This window comes from Anopheles darlingi, chromosome X (assembly GCF_943734745.1).
Source record: "Anopheles darlingi chromosome X, idAnoDarlMG_H_01, whole genome shotgun sequence".
Taxonomy (NCBI): Eukaryota; Metazoa; Arthropoda; class Insecta; order Diptera; family Culicidae; genus Anopheles; species Anopheles darlingi.
The window spans coordinates 2,810,730-2,828,523 of record NC_064873.1 but is presented as its reverse complement, the minus strand read 5'-3'; the positions used below and the strand labels follow the sequence as shown (position 1 = coordinate 2,828,523).

The window sequence follows — 17,794 nt, the reverse complement described above, 5'->3', positions numbered from 1 at the left end:
CAGCCAGGGGGGGGCAGGGGCAAGCGCACGCCAGAGAGAGGTCGAATCGATTTGTCATCGGCGCGCGCGCGCGCGCGCCACTGATGCTGTTGCTCGCTCGCAACCTCGCCACCTCGCCTTTGTCTTAAGGAGCTTGAGAAAGGGTCAACGCACAGCAGCTCGGAGCGTGCGGAACGATGGTACGAGAACGATGCGCCTATCAGACCAGATCAGCCCCTGGCGCTGCCGGCGCTGGAATTGATCCTAGGCTGCAGAGAGCGAAAGAGAGAGAAAGAGAGAGAGGGTAGGCTGATGGGGCACTGCACTCGCCACTGATTTGTAGTTGACGTAACACAACCGGATCTCTTTTGTGCCGGGGAGGGTAGAAGCCGGGGAGGGAAGGAAAACCCGCGGAGGGGTCCTGTGCATGCCGTCAAGGTCGCAGGCATGCATGCATTGCATGCATTGCATGCCGGTTGGCAGATTAATGACGAAGATAGAAACCTGATCATCTGTCAGCCGCCCCGGAACCGGTACGGAAGCCCCCCGGGGGAGGGAGGAGGGGGTGATGGCCCCCTCCCGGACGGGACGGGAACTGTGGTTGCTTCGTGGTCCCCCGGAACCTCGACCCTGACACGACGGCGCTAGAGCGCAGCAGCAGCAGCGCGAAAGAGAAAGAGAGTAATGGGGAATTCGGACCAAGGGTGTTTGGTGGGAGGGGGTAGCGCCGCCCGACCGGACCCGATGGCTTAAGCTCCCAACTTGCTGCTGACGGGACCGGTTGGAGTCCGGTCCGGACGTGCGCCACGCTCGAAACGCCAACTCTGCATCGCGTCTGCATCGATCGCGAGTATCGATTGGATCACTGAACACTATATACGCTTCTCTTTCTTTCTTTCTCTTTCTTTCTTTCATTTTCTCTCTGTCGTTTTGCCTGTCGTGCTGTACCATTCTGGACTGCTCAACAGGTTTTTGGTCGGTGTGGCGTCGGTGCGGCGTCTATTTATAGTGCGCCACACAACACGTCCCGAAGCGCCCCGGAAAGGGGTTCCCACTAGGGGACAGCAGGCAGCACTTGCACTACATCAAGTGCGACTTCCGGTTGTAGACGGGAGAGAGAGAGTGAGAGAGGAAGAGAACAAGGTTTCGAGGGTTCAGGTTAAACCAGATGATCATTCCTGGTGCTGCTGTTGTTTTGTTGGAAGATGGCAATACATTTATTAAGATCATAATGAAAGAGAGAAGAAAACAGAGAGAGAAAGAGAGAGAGAGAGAGAGAGAGAGAGAGAGAGAAAGAGGCCATTGGAAAGAGAAAGCGAGAAACAGAGAAGAGAGGCTGGAGGATTGGAGCTACTAGATCTGGTTTATCTTGCTTGAAGCACATCATCAGCCTATCGCACACGAGGCCTACTCCGGCCCTTCGGCCACTCCGCTTCTACTGGAGAGCTCTGCTAGTCCTGCGCAGGATCCTGGGCGGCTTACGCTAACTGTCGCTACCTGTCTTATCCACCTACTCCACCTACATAACGTCGGTGACCGTATGACATGCAACCTACCTGTTCATTGTTCCCACAACTGCAGTAGCCTACTCTACCTACTACTACTACGTCTACTACTACTGCTACTACTGCTACTACCGCTGCTTCTGCTGCTTACGCACTAAAAATTCAATTCTCCATCTATATCCAATATAAAGGTACACGCCTATGCGCGTGTTTGTGCGTGTGTGCGTGTATGTTTCATGCCAGGCAGTGCCTGCCTTGATGGCGTGGCTTGACGTCTCTTTCTCACTAGCACTCTTATCCGTTCCTCCGCTCAAATTCCCTCCAGCGAGCAAACGAGAGACTCCAGCGAGCAGATCGATCCCGTGTTGCGATTTCCTGTGTTTTGTTATATGGCAAGCAGCTGTGAAAAATATCCGCGCAGCTGTTATCCCTACTGTTATCTCCAACGGGTCAACGGTACCCCGGTGCCAGAACCAGAAGTGCGTTTGACTTCGAGCAAACTGGCCGGATGCCGCGTACCGCGAACAAGACCTGAACTGAGCGGAGTGCGAGAGTGCGCGCGCAATGGACACTAAATTCGATTTGAGCAATGCAATGCGGACGATTTATGCTACCGTGAGGGGGAGGGGGAAGAGGGGCGTTTGGCAGGGCTATTATCACCTTTTAGCGTAGCCCCTTTATCTGCCTTCTTACCTAACCTACCTAACATACCGACCAAACCTAGCCAGCGCTACGACCTAAGTTAAGTTACGTTTAAATAAGTCTACCCTATTATCACAATTACAATTAACAATACACGAGAGGGCTGGGAGGGGTGAACAAGGGACAACAGGATCATCAGGGGGAGGGGGGAAGGGGGATCGTGGCTGGATCTGTGAAGCTGTGATCCTGTAGTCACATTAGCTACGCATCTACTCTACTGCGCATAGGAGGTAGACCGTGCCCAGGCCAGGATCCTCTGGCAGGATGGGCTTGAAGATATGGCATCTGAGCATGTCTGTGTGAGTGTGTGTGTGTGTGTGTGTTTGTGTATATGTTTTACCGGATCTGCTCCCCAGCTGATTTCTCCAATTAGCTGGTCGAGCTCCAGGATCTCTTTCCCACTCTCTTACCCCCTCTTTCTTTCTTTCTCTCTTTTTCTCTCTCTCTCTCTCTCTCTCTTTCTTTCTCTCTTGATCTCTCTCTCTCTCTATTTCTCTCTCACTTTCTCTCTGTTCGATGCTATCCCCAGGGTGGTCCACGATCGAGAGCTATTTGGCCTAGAGAGTATTGGCTGACTCGGTTGACTCCGGCTGTTTCGACCGGCGGCTGCTGTTTGCTGTATACTATTACTACTTAGAGGACTACTCTGTCGCCCGACAGAGAGACAACACCCCCTCCCTCCCTACCTCCTCTCTCTCTCTTTCTCTCTGTCTCTATTTCGCTCTCTCTCTCTATCTCTCCCTAGAGGGACAGAAACTTGAGCAGCGCGTCGTAGATGAGGCGCGGGTTGATGTCGGAGTCGGCGGTGTACCGAACGCCCCGCAAATTCCCATCGTTGTGGCTCAACACACCGTACTCGCCGACGATGAACCCATCCGGGGTCTTCTCCTCCACCCGGTACTTCCGATAGTTGCGCCCCTCGACCACGTACCCGATCTTGGCGTCACCGTCGGCCCCGGTGGCCCCGGCTACCGGTGGAAGCGGTTGTACTGCCGCCGGTTGCTGCCCATTCTGGCCCGTTACCTGCTGCTTCGGCACAAACTTCCCGATGGCATTGTGGAGCGTGATGCGCTCATCGCCGTCGACCGGTGCGTTCAGCTGATCGTACGGTATCTTGTCCAGCTCGTTGAACACCAACCGCTGCCGGTTGCGCTGCTCGGCGTCGTCCGCCTGCGTCGCCACCGTCACCGTCGTCGTCGTCGTCGTCGTCGTCGTCGTGGTGGACGAATCCGTGGGTTCCGTGGTCGCGGTGTCGCCGGTCGCGCGCGGCATCGAGTACGCCGTCTGCCAGTAGCTCGACGGCTGCGAGTACACCTTGGCCGGCTCGGAGTAAACGCGGGCCGGCTCCGAGTACACCTTGGCCGGTTCGGAGTAAACGCGCGCCGGCTGTGAGTAGACGCGCGCCGGCTCCGAGTACACCTTCTCCGGTTCCCCGTAAATCCGGGCCGGTTCCGAGTAGATCCGGGCCGGTTCCGAGTAGAACTGGGCCGGCTCGGAGTAGAACCGAGCCGGCTGCGAGTAGCTGTGGGCGGTGGCCGGCTCCGGCGAGCGGGGCTGGAAGGCCAGCGACGTCATCGTCGTCGTCGTCGTCGCCCCGGCCACCGTCGTCTGCTCTGGCAGGTACTCGGCGTTGAGGTCGCGCCAGGTCTTCAGCGTCGGTGCGCTCTCGCCGATGAAGCTGTACGAGACCGACTTCTGGGCACCACTACCACCACTGCCACCAGTGTCGCTCTTCTTGTCGTGATAAATGACGGTCTGTTGCGACCCTTGGGACTCCTGCTTGCGCTCGGTACGGTGCTGCGACCCCGCTGACCGGGCCCGCTCGGTCCGCTGCCCTATCCGGCCGAACTTGCGATCCTGTTCCTGCTTCTCCACTTCCTCCTCTACGTCCACCAGTACGTCCGGCTTCTCCTTCTCATGCTGCTGCTGCTGCTGCTTGCTCACCATCGGAGCGACCTCCTCCACCGAAAGCTCGCTCCGGTGCGAGTTCGAATGGTGCGCCGGTTCCGGTTCCTTCGTCTCCTCCGGCTCCGGCAGACCAGGGACTTCCGTTGTCGTCGCTATCGCCTCTGTGGTTATCTCGGTGATACCCTCCGGTCCAATCGTCTGCTCCTCACTCATGACTGCCGGCTGTGCAGTGGTAGTGGTTGTGGTGCTGCTCACGGACACCGGTAACCAGCGTACAGACGGTCTCATAGTCGTCGTCGTCGTCGTCGTCGTACTGCTAGGCAGTAGCTTGAGATTTCTTGCGGCCGACCGGCCGTACGGTCCGATATTTCGCTCCATCTGCTCCGACCGTCCGTCGGTCGGTGTACCGCCGGCGAACAACGCCTCGATCGGCAGTATCGTCTCCTCATCCTCACCACCATCGACCGCCGCCTGACCGCCGTAGAAGAAGTGGCGAAACTTGCGGAGACCCCGGTTGCGCGGTGGCTGCTCGGTTGCGGCCACCGCCAACGGGACGCTCGCGACCTTCGACGATCCGTCACCGCCGACCGCCGTACCGGCCGGGCCGGGCTTCATCAGTATCGACAGGAACTCCTGCCCCGAGATGATGTCGTTGGGCGAGGCCACACTGTCGACGCGCACGATCTAGAACGAGACGCAGATGGTTGAGAGAGAGAGAGAGAATGAAAGAGAGAAAGAGAGAATAAAAGAAGTAGAGCAAAGACGTGAGCATTAGCAGCAACCGGAAGGTGCCACACAGTGGAAGCAACAAAACGGGAGAAGCGAAGACCGATAGCCTGACATTTCAGCTAATTAGGCTGCCAACCATTAAACACCCCGGCCCCGGGTTTCGGGGGCAACCCCCCCCTCCCCCCCCCCCACTCCCAGGGTGACTTCCTGTGGCCCTGGTGACCATCAGGGCCCACCGCCAGAAAAGTACGCCACAATGCGCCGAGTGCGCAAAGAGCACAGAGTGCAAAGACGAAGTGTTTTAGTCATTCCCCGCCGCCCCATTCGTTCGCGTACCCGCGGCTTTACGACTGGTTTATTCATTTTTTTTTTACGGTACAGCGCTGAGCGCTACTAAGCCAGCGTCGCCGCAGCGCAGCGAAAGGCCAGACCGGAGAGCCGCCGACCGACCGACCGGAGAGACCAGTTCCCTTCGCCACCCGGAATAAAAAGGGAACTACTGGCTGGCGGCTGGCGACTGGCGGCTACCTTCCTACTTCGCTGCAGCAGCAGCAGCAAGAACCAAGAACCACAAGCGGCGAGCAGGCAACATGGCAACCGCAAGCAAGCAAGCTAGCAAATAACCGCAGCACAGCAACAACAACAACAACAACAGCAAAAAATGGAATAAAACTTGAATCGAGCGCACGAACGCACACACCCCGGACACCAGGATAATGAAGGAGGAGGATGATGAGGAGGAGGAAGAGGAGAAGGAGGAGGTGGAGGAAGTGAAGGAAAAGAATGGCGCACGGCAGTGGCAGCAGCAGCAGCAGCAGCAGCACACAAGACAATCAAGTTAAGGTTGAGTTGAGCCACCGCCCCAAAACCGTCGACCAGTGAGGTCCCCCTTCAACAAAGGACTCTTGCCAAGTTGTTGTTGTTGTTGTTGTTGGCAGGGCGGGCATCCATCAAAGTGCTCGTGGTGGTGCTAGTGGTGGTACTGGTGGAGAATGGCGTGTGCTCTGGTTGGTATGCGAAGCGTGCGAAACAAGCAGAGGCAACAGAAGCAGAAGCCGTAACGCTAACGCTAGCGCTAGCACGGCACGCGAAAGGAGAAACGCGTTTCTAGCCCGATCACTGACCGCGAAGACGGTACCAACCAGTACCACCTTAGCAGTGCTACTGCTGCGGCTGGAGAAGGGCAACACCAATTTCATGGTCATCCAAGGCCGTTCAATGTCGTGCTTTTCTGTCTCTTCTGTCGCTTCTGCATTGCAATGGAAGGGTGCTGGGCCTGGGTCACTGGCTTCTCTGGCGTCCACCTCTTCTGCCAGCGCGCGAGCAGCTGCCGAGCCCGGACCTGCCTAGCCGGTCCCTGTCACCTTGTTGTGTGTGTGTGAGGTGGCCTTTACCAGCCCGCAGCGTGGCCTTGGCACTCGCTTGCGCTTGCGTTCCACATGCCAAACCAGAGCACACACTCACGCGCACACACGCACACACCAGGGTGCTGGTTAGGTCGCAATCAATGAACTGCGACCACCCTCACCCCCCCCTCTACGGATCGTCATCATCATCGGTCATCAGGTTAAGCGTTATGACGTATGACTTAAGGCCATAAGGCACTCCACCCCAGGTAGACGGGAGAGAAGGGACCCTTTTTTTGGGGGGGGGGGGGGGGCACGATCGCTGGATGCGATCTCCTTGCGTCAGCAAAATCACTCCACGGATCAGATCAGATCGATCGATTCGACTTCCGCTGACGCAAAACGTCAATCGAGCACCACAGATATAGACGCTGTAGGGAGATGTATGACGTACGCGCGTACCCATCGTACCAGCTAACCTTAGACGCACACACACGCACACACACACACACACAGTGTTAGGAATCGTGACCGTTCGAGCAATATCCTCGATCGAAGTCCTCGTTTTGAGGGAGGGAATCGATAACCAGAGGAATGTGTCAGCAAATGACGCCCGTTGCAAAGCGCCTGCGTCTCGGATGATGACGTGTGTGTGTGTGTGTGTGTGTGTGTGTGTGTGTGTGTGCGCGAACGGATGGGATTGCGGTTTCAAATTTGGAGCAGCACCTTCTGCAATCTGACACCTCGCACCCCAAGGGCGGGGTGCGGGGTTGCGATTTGATGCTTCTGCCCTGGATTTCGCCCCGACCACCCACCACCCACGACCTTGCACTCGATGCGCACCCAACAACGACGACGACGACGACGACGATGATCGAGGACACCTAATGATGCACAGTACAGCAACATACATACAGACACGGAACATCCTCACGCGTAGGTACATCGTACTCAGAAGAGAGAGAGAGAGAGACCCCCGGACACTCGGCCTGTTGCGCTTCATCGCCATTTTGGGTGTGCGGTTACAGCGCGCTCGTTCTAATTAGTTGGACGAAGGGCGAGGGCCTAATTCAAAAAATCCGACCTTAAAAGCGGACAATTCGTCCTCGACGGGATCTTCCACGGACAAGATCATCAATGTGTGGAATGTGGGGTTGTTGCTGGCCCCCTCCCTGAGCCTGGATTACCCCGGGGGGTCCTATACGGTCCCCTCGGGGTCGTGTTATTTTGCATCCCATTGCGAACACAATGCATTCAATCACAGCACAGAATGTCGCTCGTCATCCATATGTAATGAGCTCCCGGTTCGCAAACGGATAGGAGTAGGTTACGTAACCGCTAGAACCGGCGAAGGTTCTGCCTCTCCCCTTCCCCCCAGGCAACCTGTTGGAATGCAGAACCTGGCAGGCAGCGCTATCCCAGAAGGAGAGCTCCGTAGAACTTCTCTCGCAGTGTATAATTCATAATTCAAAATATAAATATAAATAATATATATAGTACTACAGCGGAGTGAACACTGCACTGTACTCGGTATCTAGGGGGGCTGGACAAGCTTCATCCGATGCTTGAGTGTCTCCGGGGATTGCTTTTCACTTGTTCGCCCTGGAACGGGACCTTATCCGCAGTAGTACTGAACACTAACGGGGGGTGCGAAATGATGGTAATGATGTCACCCTGGACGGAAAGCCCCAGAAGAGGGGGGGGGGAACCCCAGAACCCCGGTGCCCGATCCGGATACCAGGCCAACTATCCGGACTAGATACGGAAATTGGCGGCGACTATGGTCCACATAGTTGTGAACTCGCTACCCCAAACACACACACACATACACACACACATACACCACGGGAACCGCGAGTGAGCGCAAACCACACACACACACACACACACACACACACACAAACCTGTATTACCTTTCAAGTTCAACTTAACCGAGATTTCGAACCGGCTACCTCTCGAACAGGCAGCAGCCCTCTTAGGCGCCGCCACCTCCCCCCCTATACAGCTACCCCCTCCCCCCAAGAGGTGCTGTGCTGCTGCTGCAACCAGCAACCACAACAACAAATTCTACTGCCCAAACTACCCCACACCCTTCCCACCCCCGGTACTCACTCACTCTCTCTCTCTTTCTCTCTCACGTAGCAGTTTTGTCGCACCCGGATATGTGAATGGGGCCCGGACTAGCGGTCACAGCAACCAACCAACGCCTTCTTGTGTTGGTCGCGCGCACGCTAGTTAGATTGTTGTTGGGGTGCGCCAGGGGTGTGGAAAATCAAAGTCAGCCACCAACCCTCAACGGGGGGGGGGGGGGGGATTGGCTCCTCAAGAGAGCTATAGCTGGTAACGGTCCGTCCGTCCGGCAACCGCGCGATCACGTGATCAGGTGGTGCGCAGACTGGAGACAGGTCCAAGGAAGGTCCAGGGCTACCCAGCCAGCCAGCCAGCCAGCCAGCCAGCCAGCCAGCGAGCCAGCCAGGTTCCGCCAGCAAACCAGAAGCCCGCCTAATTACAATAATACGCGGCTTTGACGCCTTGGCATCGTCGCCATCACTAGTAGCAGTAGCAGTAGTAGCGCTGCTTTGTGCTTTGCTCCCTCTCGTCTGACCGCGTTCAAAGTGCTGGGCTGGCGGGCGACATCTAAAGCCGAATTGGAAGTACCACGACCACGACCACGGGACGGGACGGGCGTCGACGGGCTTCCAATCGACGCCGACAGTCATCAGAAGCGCCTTTAGCCGCCGGGCGCCAGGTAGCGGAACGAAAAGTGAAAGTCACCCCTGGAGAGAAGAGAGAGAGAGAGAGAGAGGGAGAGAGAGGGTGCGGTCGGCTAGTACGGTTAAGCGTTACCGGACTGGACTGGACTGGGGCCGTGGAGTGTTAACTGAAGCTGAATCTAAGCTTCAACCCCCACCCCCCACCCCCATCGAGAACACAGAACTCAACACATATCGAGACAGACTTAGAGACCTGGGCCTAGACCAACTGCTGCTGCTGCTGCTGCTACTGTCAGTACTGTCGGTTCGGGGGTGGAAGTGGGTGAATAATGAACCAAATAGGATCAAGGTTGCATAGTAATTAGGTTCGGAAAGGAAGGGAGGGCCAGGTGCTAGCTAGAGAGCGACTGCGACTGCTCTAGTGGACTCTCGAGTGGACCTCTCACTCTCTTTTCTCTGTCTCTCTCTCTTCCGCCTTTTTTCCCTCTCTCTTTCTCTCTCTCTCTCTCTCTCTCTCTCGCTCTCTCTCTCTCTCTTGTCGCCCTGTAGTAGACACTGGCATCCCTCCGATTATCCTTTCTACCCAAAAAAAAAACACTTGAGGGCCTTGGACGACGCGCTGCGCATATTGCAATCCTGACGGGTTTGCGGATGAATGACCTGCTTGGTGGTGTCGTGGTGGACAAACCCATCAATGGGCAACCACCCCTGCATGCAAAAGGCTACAAGAAGGACGCTCAAGGTCTCAACGCCTGCGAAGACATCGTTCGACGCGGGGGTTTCGCGCTCGGCCTTTTGGCAAGTTCTATACGTTCCAACAGCTTTCACCTCGCGTCGCGTCGCGTGCACCAGCGTGCACCACACCTGTGTGTGTGTGTATGTGTGTGTGCGTCCCACTAAAGCGGCCTTATAACCGTCCTAACGTCCAGATTCCTATCAGCTATCACGTTGAGAGCGTGTAGAGGGCTAGATATCCAATTAGATCATCTCCTCCTTCCTCTCCGGACTATGGATCTGCCAGATGAAAGTCAATGTGCCAGACCTTCGAGTACCTCAACAATCCTCCCTTTTCCCAGGCAATGGAAGGCGTGGAAGTATGGGGAGTATTCACCACCCCCACCCAGCGGGGGGTAGTCAGAAAAGATGTCAATCGAGTGATCAGCGAGCTGATGCCCTGCCCCCTGATGGACACCGCCCGCTGGTGGTTGATGGTTGTTGCCTTCTCAGCCAGGTGTCGCGACATCGGACAGGGGAACGACATCCGCTGTGCCATCGACTGCTTCACCCTTCACTTACCATTAGGCTGCAGACGAGCAGGAGGGTGACGGCGAGCTGTTCCATCACCATCATCATCGCCATCGCCATCGCCATCATCCTGCTGCTGCTGCTGCTGCTGCTGCTGCTGCTTCTGCTCCAGCTACTACTCGTCCTCCTCCTCCTTCTCCTCTTACTTCTCCCTTCCGTCGGCATCAGGGGCAGGAGAGACTTCAGGTGATTGGTTGGTTGGAAGGGGTTGGCTGGCGCGGTTTCGGTTGGTTGGCGGTTGTGCGCCGATTCTCGACTGTCGCTTACTCCTCTGCGGTGAACCCTGGTATCGTCTACTCTGGATGGCCGCCAGGAGTACCCGGCGTACTAGCTGTTTTTTGATGTAGCTGATGTAGCTGATGGCACTGCAAATCCTCGACCCAAATCCTCTGGCTAAGGTGCACTTTGCACACACAAAACATTAAACATACATACAAACGCGCACAAAAACACAAAGCACACAAACACTGGGGACTGGGAGACTGGGAGACTGGGAGCAAACACACACACACAGACACAATACAATGGACAATATTCGAGTATTCGCGCAAAAAAGGGGCGTTTGGTCGTTTGGTTCCTGGGGTTCTAAACGGGGTAGCCGCTCCGCACTCCACGGGCGGGCGCGCGCGCGCTCGTACTTCCGCTACTACTACACAACTCCGGCAGGATGATGATGCTGCTGCTGCTGCTGCTGCTGCCAATGGCAGCCAGAATTCATTGGCCGGCAGATGGTACGCCGAGTCCCGGCGGCCGGAAGAGGATCACGCCCGCTACTCACGGCAACTGCAGTGCTGCCCAGACCATCGCACACCATATTGGCATCCTGGCCCTCCTGGCGTGCGCCGGGGCAGACCGATCGGTTCCGTTCCGTTTTCCCCGCTCTCAAACCGCGTGCGCTAGAGACTAGCCTCTAGTTCCGAGTTGATCGAGTATGTGTTCACGCGTGCGCGCGTGTGTGTGTCCGTTTCTGTAGTGTCCAGTGCCGCTAGCGGTTTGATTGATGCGACGCAGGCTGCACGGCTGCTGCTGCTGCTGCTGCTGCTGGCGAGAATCGATCAACCGATCGATCGGTAGCAAACGCCCAACGCAACGTGTGAGACAGAGACCACACAGGGCCCCTACTGTTCCTGTGTGTAGTTCCTGACGAGTAGTAGAAGAGAGACAAAGGAGAAGGTGAAGCAGGAGAAGGAAGAGGAGGAACAGAAAGCGAGCAGAGGAGATACAATCCAGTTCCGGGGCGAGGTCCGGTCCGGGTCGAGCCGCCCCACAGCAGCGAATCCCGATGCAGATGGAAAGAACAAAGGAAGGTGTGTGTGTGTGTGTGCGCGTCTGTGTGTCGCACAGCCGGTTGCAGTGCATTACTTACCCTGTGCGATGTGCTCTGGTTTGCGCAGTGCCCCTCCTAAACACACGAAGCTAGCTAGCTGACTACCAGGCGCAAATCTTCTCCGCACGAACTAGTCCAACTAGGCCGCTCCCTGAGACTGAAAAAGGATACACCACCGCTCCTTCCGTCTTGCGATGACCGCCTACTACAGTACACTACACACACACACACACCGCCTGCGACGATCACCTCATGGGCGTGTGGTCCCGAGAGCGCGGTAGCCTACTACTACCTGGCGTGGCGTGGCGTGGCGCGATTCCTACCGGTCCTCTCGTGCGGCGACAATCGGCCCGGCCTCTAGCGGGCATCTATTCTACAGCGCGGACGGTTCTGCACTGGCCGCTCGCTGCTAAGTGAAACAGGCGAAATTAACTTGCCACCACGGTGCACACACACACACGAGCGCGCTCTCTTGCTCGCTCGTTCCCTCGCTCCCTCGCACGCACTCACACGCTTCGTTCCGTTTCATTGCTGTGTTGCTCCCGCTTGCTCGCTCCGGCTCGTTCTAGAGTGAGCGCTGCTGTTGCTGTTGCTGCCTGCGTCTGGTCGTTGGATGCCGATCTCGCGGTGGTGGCTGAGATGAGTAGTTCATGGAGCCACTGTCTCGCTTTGTTTTACACGCAAAAACACACATACACACACACACACACAGGAACATACATTCGCACGGCACACGCGTCGTCGCGTTACTCGCGCCTCGTTAATTCATGCCCGGCAACCGATCCGATCCGATCCGATCCGAGCTCCTTTCGGATCGGTGGTACCGAAATGGTGTGGTGGTCCTCACAGTCTCCCCTCGCTCTCATTCTTTTCTCTGGCTATCGGCGCGCGGCGGCGGCGTTTCCGTTCTGACCCTTGGTCGTCGTCGTCGTATAGAGGGCGCAGCGTACACCGAGGCACCACCATTTACAGTGAAGGTCTCCTTCTACCCACCCCGATATTAAAACGGCCTGCAGGCTGTGTGGCTCCCCGCATGCGTGCATGGTGTGTGTGTGCGTGTGTGTGTGCGCGCGCGTTTAGTGAATGGATGTGGATAAGTAGCATGAGAGCTGGGGAGTATGCGGAACTCGCACTTTCGGAGAGCGCAAATACGCGAGCGCGCTTCTGATCAGTGGATGCGCTGCACTAGTATAGCTCTCGGATACGTAGGCCTCGATACGGGATGCCCCCGTAGGATGAGCAGGAGCCTGCCCAGAAGCCCACTCCAGTACTCCAGTCGATGGTTGGGAGAAAAGCAGCTCAAACACGCGCAAGGATAACTTCGTGAACTGGAAATCGCGAATCTAAGCAGCAAACTCATGTATCGGGTGTTCTAACGGCTTAACATAGTGTGTCTCAAAGTAAACAGGACCAATTTTTCCCATAGGGACTTTTCTGGAGGCACCACACTGATGCGGGTATACTACTGTGTCCAAAAAATAATGGTGACATTGGATGTATTTTGAAAGTTCCTTAATTTTTCTTCCAAATCCATTTTTATTTGCCATCAAAGTATTCCCCCTCAGACCCAAATTCACTTATACCGACGAATTTTTCAATTTTCTAAACACGCGAAAATGTCGTCTTTAGGAATGGCACCTTCAGCACCTTTTTCGGCAGCGGCTTGAATCTGCTCTATCGTGCTCTAAACAGTGTCCCCGGAACGAAATTTTGGGCTTGTCTAATAGCCAGGAGCCAAATGTAACCAAATCAGGCGCATACGGGATTATTGGAACGATATGAGTGAAAATTTTGGCAAAAAAAGTCACAGAAAAAACCAACGAAGTGTGAGATGATGCATTATCGTGATCGAACACTGACGCGCTTAAGATGAAAAACATCCTTCCAAATGTAATTAGCGGATATGTTTGATATGCAAATATCATCAGCAAAGTCTCTTGTTGTTAATTGTTAACAATTAATGTTTTGGGGCGTGAGCTGCATCGATTGTCGTTGGTGGTCGTCTAGAGCGTTGTTCCTCTTCAAAACGTTTCCGACCCTCCTGGAAGTCTTGCCACCAACTGTAAATAATTTTTTTTGACGTAGTATCGTCACTAAAGACATTCTGTACCATTCGCATTGGTATATTTGCAGCAGAAAAAATATTTTTTACGTAAATTCTTTGCTTGAAAATTTGCGACAATGCAGAGAAACGAAGAATGCACTTTTAGAAGTTCACAAAAAAATACGTATCTCAAACACTAGTGAATATTTCGACGTGAAACTTGCCATGGTTGTCAATAGCAGTGTTGAAAACCTATAAAAAATACAAAATTAAAAATAGATAGATAACATTTACGGAAACGTTTAAATTCGTTGCAACAAGCGTATGGCTTCACATTTTAGCAGAAAATCAGGAAAGGATTTATCTTTCAAACACATATACCCACCAGAAATGTCCCTTTTTTTGGAAAAATCCTGTTTACTTTGCGACAGACCGCGTATAATAACAGCTGAACTACTGCTACTGCGACACAAATATGCGGCCCACTTTTTGTCCAACAGTTTTTAAACAGTACGGTAACAGTAAAAACAAAGCACCCAAAAAAGCAGCAACAGAACAATACAAACAACTCGATGATGATTTTCGGAAAACCAATTTTACTGGGGCACTATATTGTGGAATGCGAACAGATGCCCCCTTTGCTTGGGACATCCACAAAGACAGGCTGCAACATGCAACTGCTCACGTTCAGGTGGTTGAAATGGTTTACGCCTGCTCTGGTCACTGTACTTTGGAAGGTGGAGAAAATGAGGAAGAAAAGGGGAAGGAGGGAGGGTGAATGAAGGGTACTGGGTGTCACTGGTCCTGGTCCCTTTGGTCATACGGGGAACGCGTCGGCGAGCGGTAGCCGCCGGCCGTCGCTGTCGCCAGGAAGATGTTGGTGCCGGTTTGGACGGACTGGCGCAGGAACTGGCTCGGCACCAGGTTCGGCAGGTACTCGACGCCCGGTATCACCACCTCCTCCTCCCGCTCCGGTTTCGGTATCAGCGGCGGGATGCGCGACTGCCGGACCGCCTTGACGCGCGGCAACGACTTGGTGAGATAGCCGGCCGGTGGCATCGGTGGCGGTGTCGGTGCGTCCTGCAGCTCCTGCCGGGGTTGCACCAATAAGCTCAGTTGCAGTGAGTCACACAGACACACGGGTGCGTGCGTACTTACCCTAGGCCGAAGGCTCGAGTGACTGCCGGCGTGCGAACCGTCGCGTGCGAGCAGTGCGCGCGGTTGCAGGATCTGTCCTCGCTCGACGAGGTAACCTTCCAGCTCGGTAGCGTGGTCCGCAGATGGCAGGTGCTGCTGCTGCTGCTGCTGTTTGGCGTACCGGAGGCCTGCGTTGATGTTATTCATTTTCTGCTGACTCGGCAACGAATGGTGCGTGTTGTACATGGCGGCCGCTAGCGGAGTGCCACCGCTCTCCAGCCCGGTGTTGCCGGTCCGCGCCAACTGTTGCGCCGGACCATCGGCATGCAGCTCAAAGTCCTGGAAGGGGCCAGTGCTCGGGCCACTGTGGCTATCGTACGAACCGGCGTACGACGTGTGCGAATCCGCTCCCGTACCGTACGCCGTGTACCGGAGCTCGTCGGCCCGGAGCCGGCCGCCACTGCTACTGAGCCCATTGCCGGCACCGGTGTACACCGGGTTCGATCCATCCACCACACCCCGGTTGACGTGACCACCGTTCGTGGTTAGATAGCCGGGCGTATCGAGCGTACCACCGGCGGGCGGCGCTAGCAGATCCTTCCGGCTGAACGCAAAGTACGAGCGCATCCCGCCAATCTTGCGCTCGATCGCGGGCAGCGTCTTCCACTGGGTGCCGGGCATGTGCCAGAGGACGAGCAGGGCCAGCACCAACCCGAGCACGATCGCCGTGATGTAGTGCGACGCAATCACACCCTTGTGCGATTCGATCGGTCGCACATCGATACCGAGCGGCCCGACCGCCTCCATACCGAACAGCGTACCATCGAGACTGCCGAAGTACTGCAGCAGGGCAACACCGAGCAGCTCGAGCACCGTCCCGAAGGCCAGCATCGTCTCGTTGTAGTTGAACGGTGCCAGCTCGAGGATGTTGATCGACGGCAGCGGGAGCGTACAGCCGACGAACGCAAAGTACAGCAGCTTGGCGATGCCGAAGTGCAGATCGGACTGATCGGACGCGTAGAAAGCGACGCACAGGACCAGCCCGATCACGTACAGTGCTGACGAGAGCAGGAACAGTACCTTCGGCGGTAGGAGCGGGCTGGCGACCGTACTGACCAGGGCGCCGGCCGCCATAAACCAAAACACACAGTACCAGGCGTTCGGTTGCTCGAACAGGTTGATGCTGGCCTGGAAACCGAGGAACAGCAGGACCCAGTAGAAGGCCAGCAGCCCAACGAGCTTGGTCGCGATCGAGTAAACCGTCCACAGCGGCCGGTACCGGTTGTCACCGAAGTGGTGGCCGGTGGCGGTCGAGTCCCGATCCTGCTGCTGCGGTCGGCCGAAGTAAGCGAACGAGTCGGTGGAACGGTGAAGACCGCGGGCCACCAGCTTCCCGCTATCGTGGGCGATCGCGGTATCGAGATCGAGCGGACGCTTGTAGTCGACGATCGCTTCGCGCTGCAGCATCTCGACCACCGCCAGCAGCACGATCGTGAACGCGCTGCTAGCCAGCAGGGCGATCGCTACGTTCTGGTGGAACTGTTCCCGTTGTTCCTGCTGTTGCGTACCATCGAGACGGTTCTCACCGTCAAACGCCATCGCGGAGATGGTAGCGCTCGAGGCAATACCAACGAGATACCAGAAGGTGCACAGCGACATGTAGGTCACGCGGAACCGCCCCGTACAGCGTATGTGCAGGTAGCTCAGGCCGGGCACCAGCGTTAAACCGATCGAGACCGCGCCCAGATAGATGGCCGGTACCACATCTACGAAAAAAGTCGAAAAATGCTAGATGATGTTTTGTACCGTTGACTTCGTTCGCCCTAGACCGTCCTATCGCGTTGTAAATTCCTGGTACAATCGCTTCCTGGTACAACTAATACTACTACCATCGATAGAAGCTACATCTTTAAACGCAATTTGATTTCTGTCCACAAGATCTTCACCAGAACCAGAATGTGTGTGCGTACATTTGGAGTCTCTTGAGGCACTGCAGTAATATTTGGTTGATTGGTTGGGGTTGGGTGCTGCAACGAACTTGCGGGCGTTGAGCGCCAAATTTTGATAGCATCTCTTACCGACATTGCTTACCAACGAAAGCAAAGGCATGGCGGCCTGTTTTCTGTTTCGAAACCAACCTCATCACATGGGGGTTTTGGAGTGAATCATTTCGGTATTGCCGATACGGGGTAAAGCTATATAGCTATAGGGCAGCAAGCAGTGGTCCAGATAGTACTCGTATCTAATCCCCCTATCATGGCGGATCGGATTGCATTGACCGGAAGGACACGAGGAGAGTTCGCCGTCACGTCCACACACACTTCAGCGATACTGCACGCACACTCACACACACATAGACTTCTCTGCACATACCTGCAGCAAGCAGGAAGACGAGCCCGGCGGCCAGGGAAAAGAATGCCCCGGCCAGCAGCAGGTACAGATGGACGAACTGCGTCTTGCCGTTGTTCAGCTTGAGCCCATTCGTCACCAGCACGGTGATGATCATCGCGATGATGATGATAATGTGCGGCCAGTAGAGCGTTTCATCGTACAGACAGGCGACGCTGGTGTCGGATGCAAGCGGCAGCACCAGCAGATACCCGTACATCAGCCCGGCCGACGCGTACGCCAGCCCGACGATGCACTGTACGAGCTGCTCCATCGGTCTCGAGCCCGCCCGGGAACCACTCGCACGCACGCACACTCTGAGTCAGACCCCGAGCCTCGTTTGCTTGATGCACTGTTACTTCCTTGCTCGCTTCTATAATCAGCACCCAGCTTGGCCAGCTAGGGGCCCTAACGGTTTTAACGCGTTGGCGCAGGTCCGCGGATTTTGTATGACTATGGCCGTAAACCGTACGTGGTGTGGCAGAACGCAAACGCAGAATGAAGATGAAGAGATGGTACCACGGAACAACCACGGAACCCCCCCGAACAGCCGAAGGTACGTGGAACGACTGCAGCAGCAGCAGCAGCTGAGAGGGCAGACGAGCGTCTCCAGGTGTGCGGTGTGTTGTGGTGGACCACCCACCCACCCACCCACTTGGTCGTGCTTGGTCAGTGCCGTCGGGTGCCCCGCACCCGTTGGACAAATACAG

General features: G+C 55.8%; 3 protein-coding genes across 5 annotated transcripts in view; all 3 read right to left on the bottom strand.

Annotated features, from left to right (window-relative positions):
* Positions 1-17,794, bottom strand: part of LOC125955879 (uncharacterized) — a 72,961-nt gene that overhangs the window by 39,263 nt on the left and 15,904 nt on the right. The window lies entirely within an intron of this gene.
* Positions 1,164-11,994, bottom strand: LOC125955772 (uncharacterized). 2 transcript variants are annotated; one of them, XM_049686932.1, is made up of 4 exons: positions 11,555-11,994; positions 10,180-11,328; positions 3,543-4,778; positions 1,164-3,500 (listed from the first exon to the last, which is right to left on the bottom strand). In XM_049686932.1, the coding sequence occupies exons 2-4, from the start codon at positions 10,351-10,353 to the stop codon at positions 2,928-2,930; spliced, it is 1,983 nt and encodes a 660-aa protein (XP_049542889.1). In that variant the 5' UTR covers positions 10,354-11,328; positions 11,555-11,994; the 3' UTR covers positions 1,164-2,927. The 2 variants fall into 2 exon arrangements, with proteins under 2 accessions (XP_049542889.1, XP_049542880.1); XM_049686923.1 differs by having other exon boundaries at positions 1,164-4,778; positions 11,555-11,993.
* Positions 13,772-17,630, bottom strand: LOC125955715 (uncharacterized). Of its 2 annotated transcripts, XR_007469097.1 has the most exons (4): positions 17,070-17,630; positions 14,718-16,462; positions 13,945-14,648; positions 13,772-13,811 (listed from the first exon to the last, which is right to left on the bottom strand). XR_007469097.1 is itself a non-coding variant. In XM_049686862.1 (3 exons), exons 1-3 carry the CDS (start codon positions 17,356-17,358, stop codon positions 14,355-14,357), a joined length of 2,328 nt encoding a protein of 775 aa, XP_049542819.1. In that variant the 5' UTR covers positions 17,359-17,630; the 3' UTR covers positions 13,874-14,354. The 2 variants fall into 2 exon arrangements, 1 of the variants encoding a protein (XP_049542819.1); XM_049686862.1 differs by lacking the exon at positions 13,772-13,811 and having other exon boundaries at positions 13,874-14,648.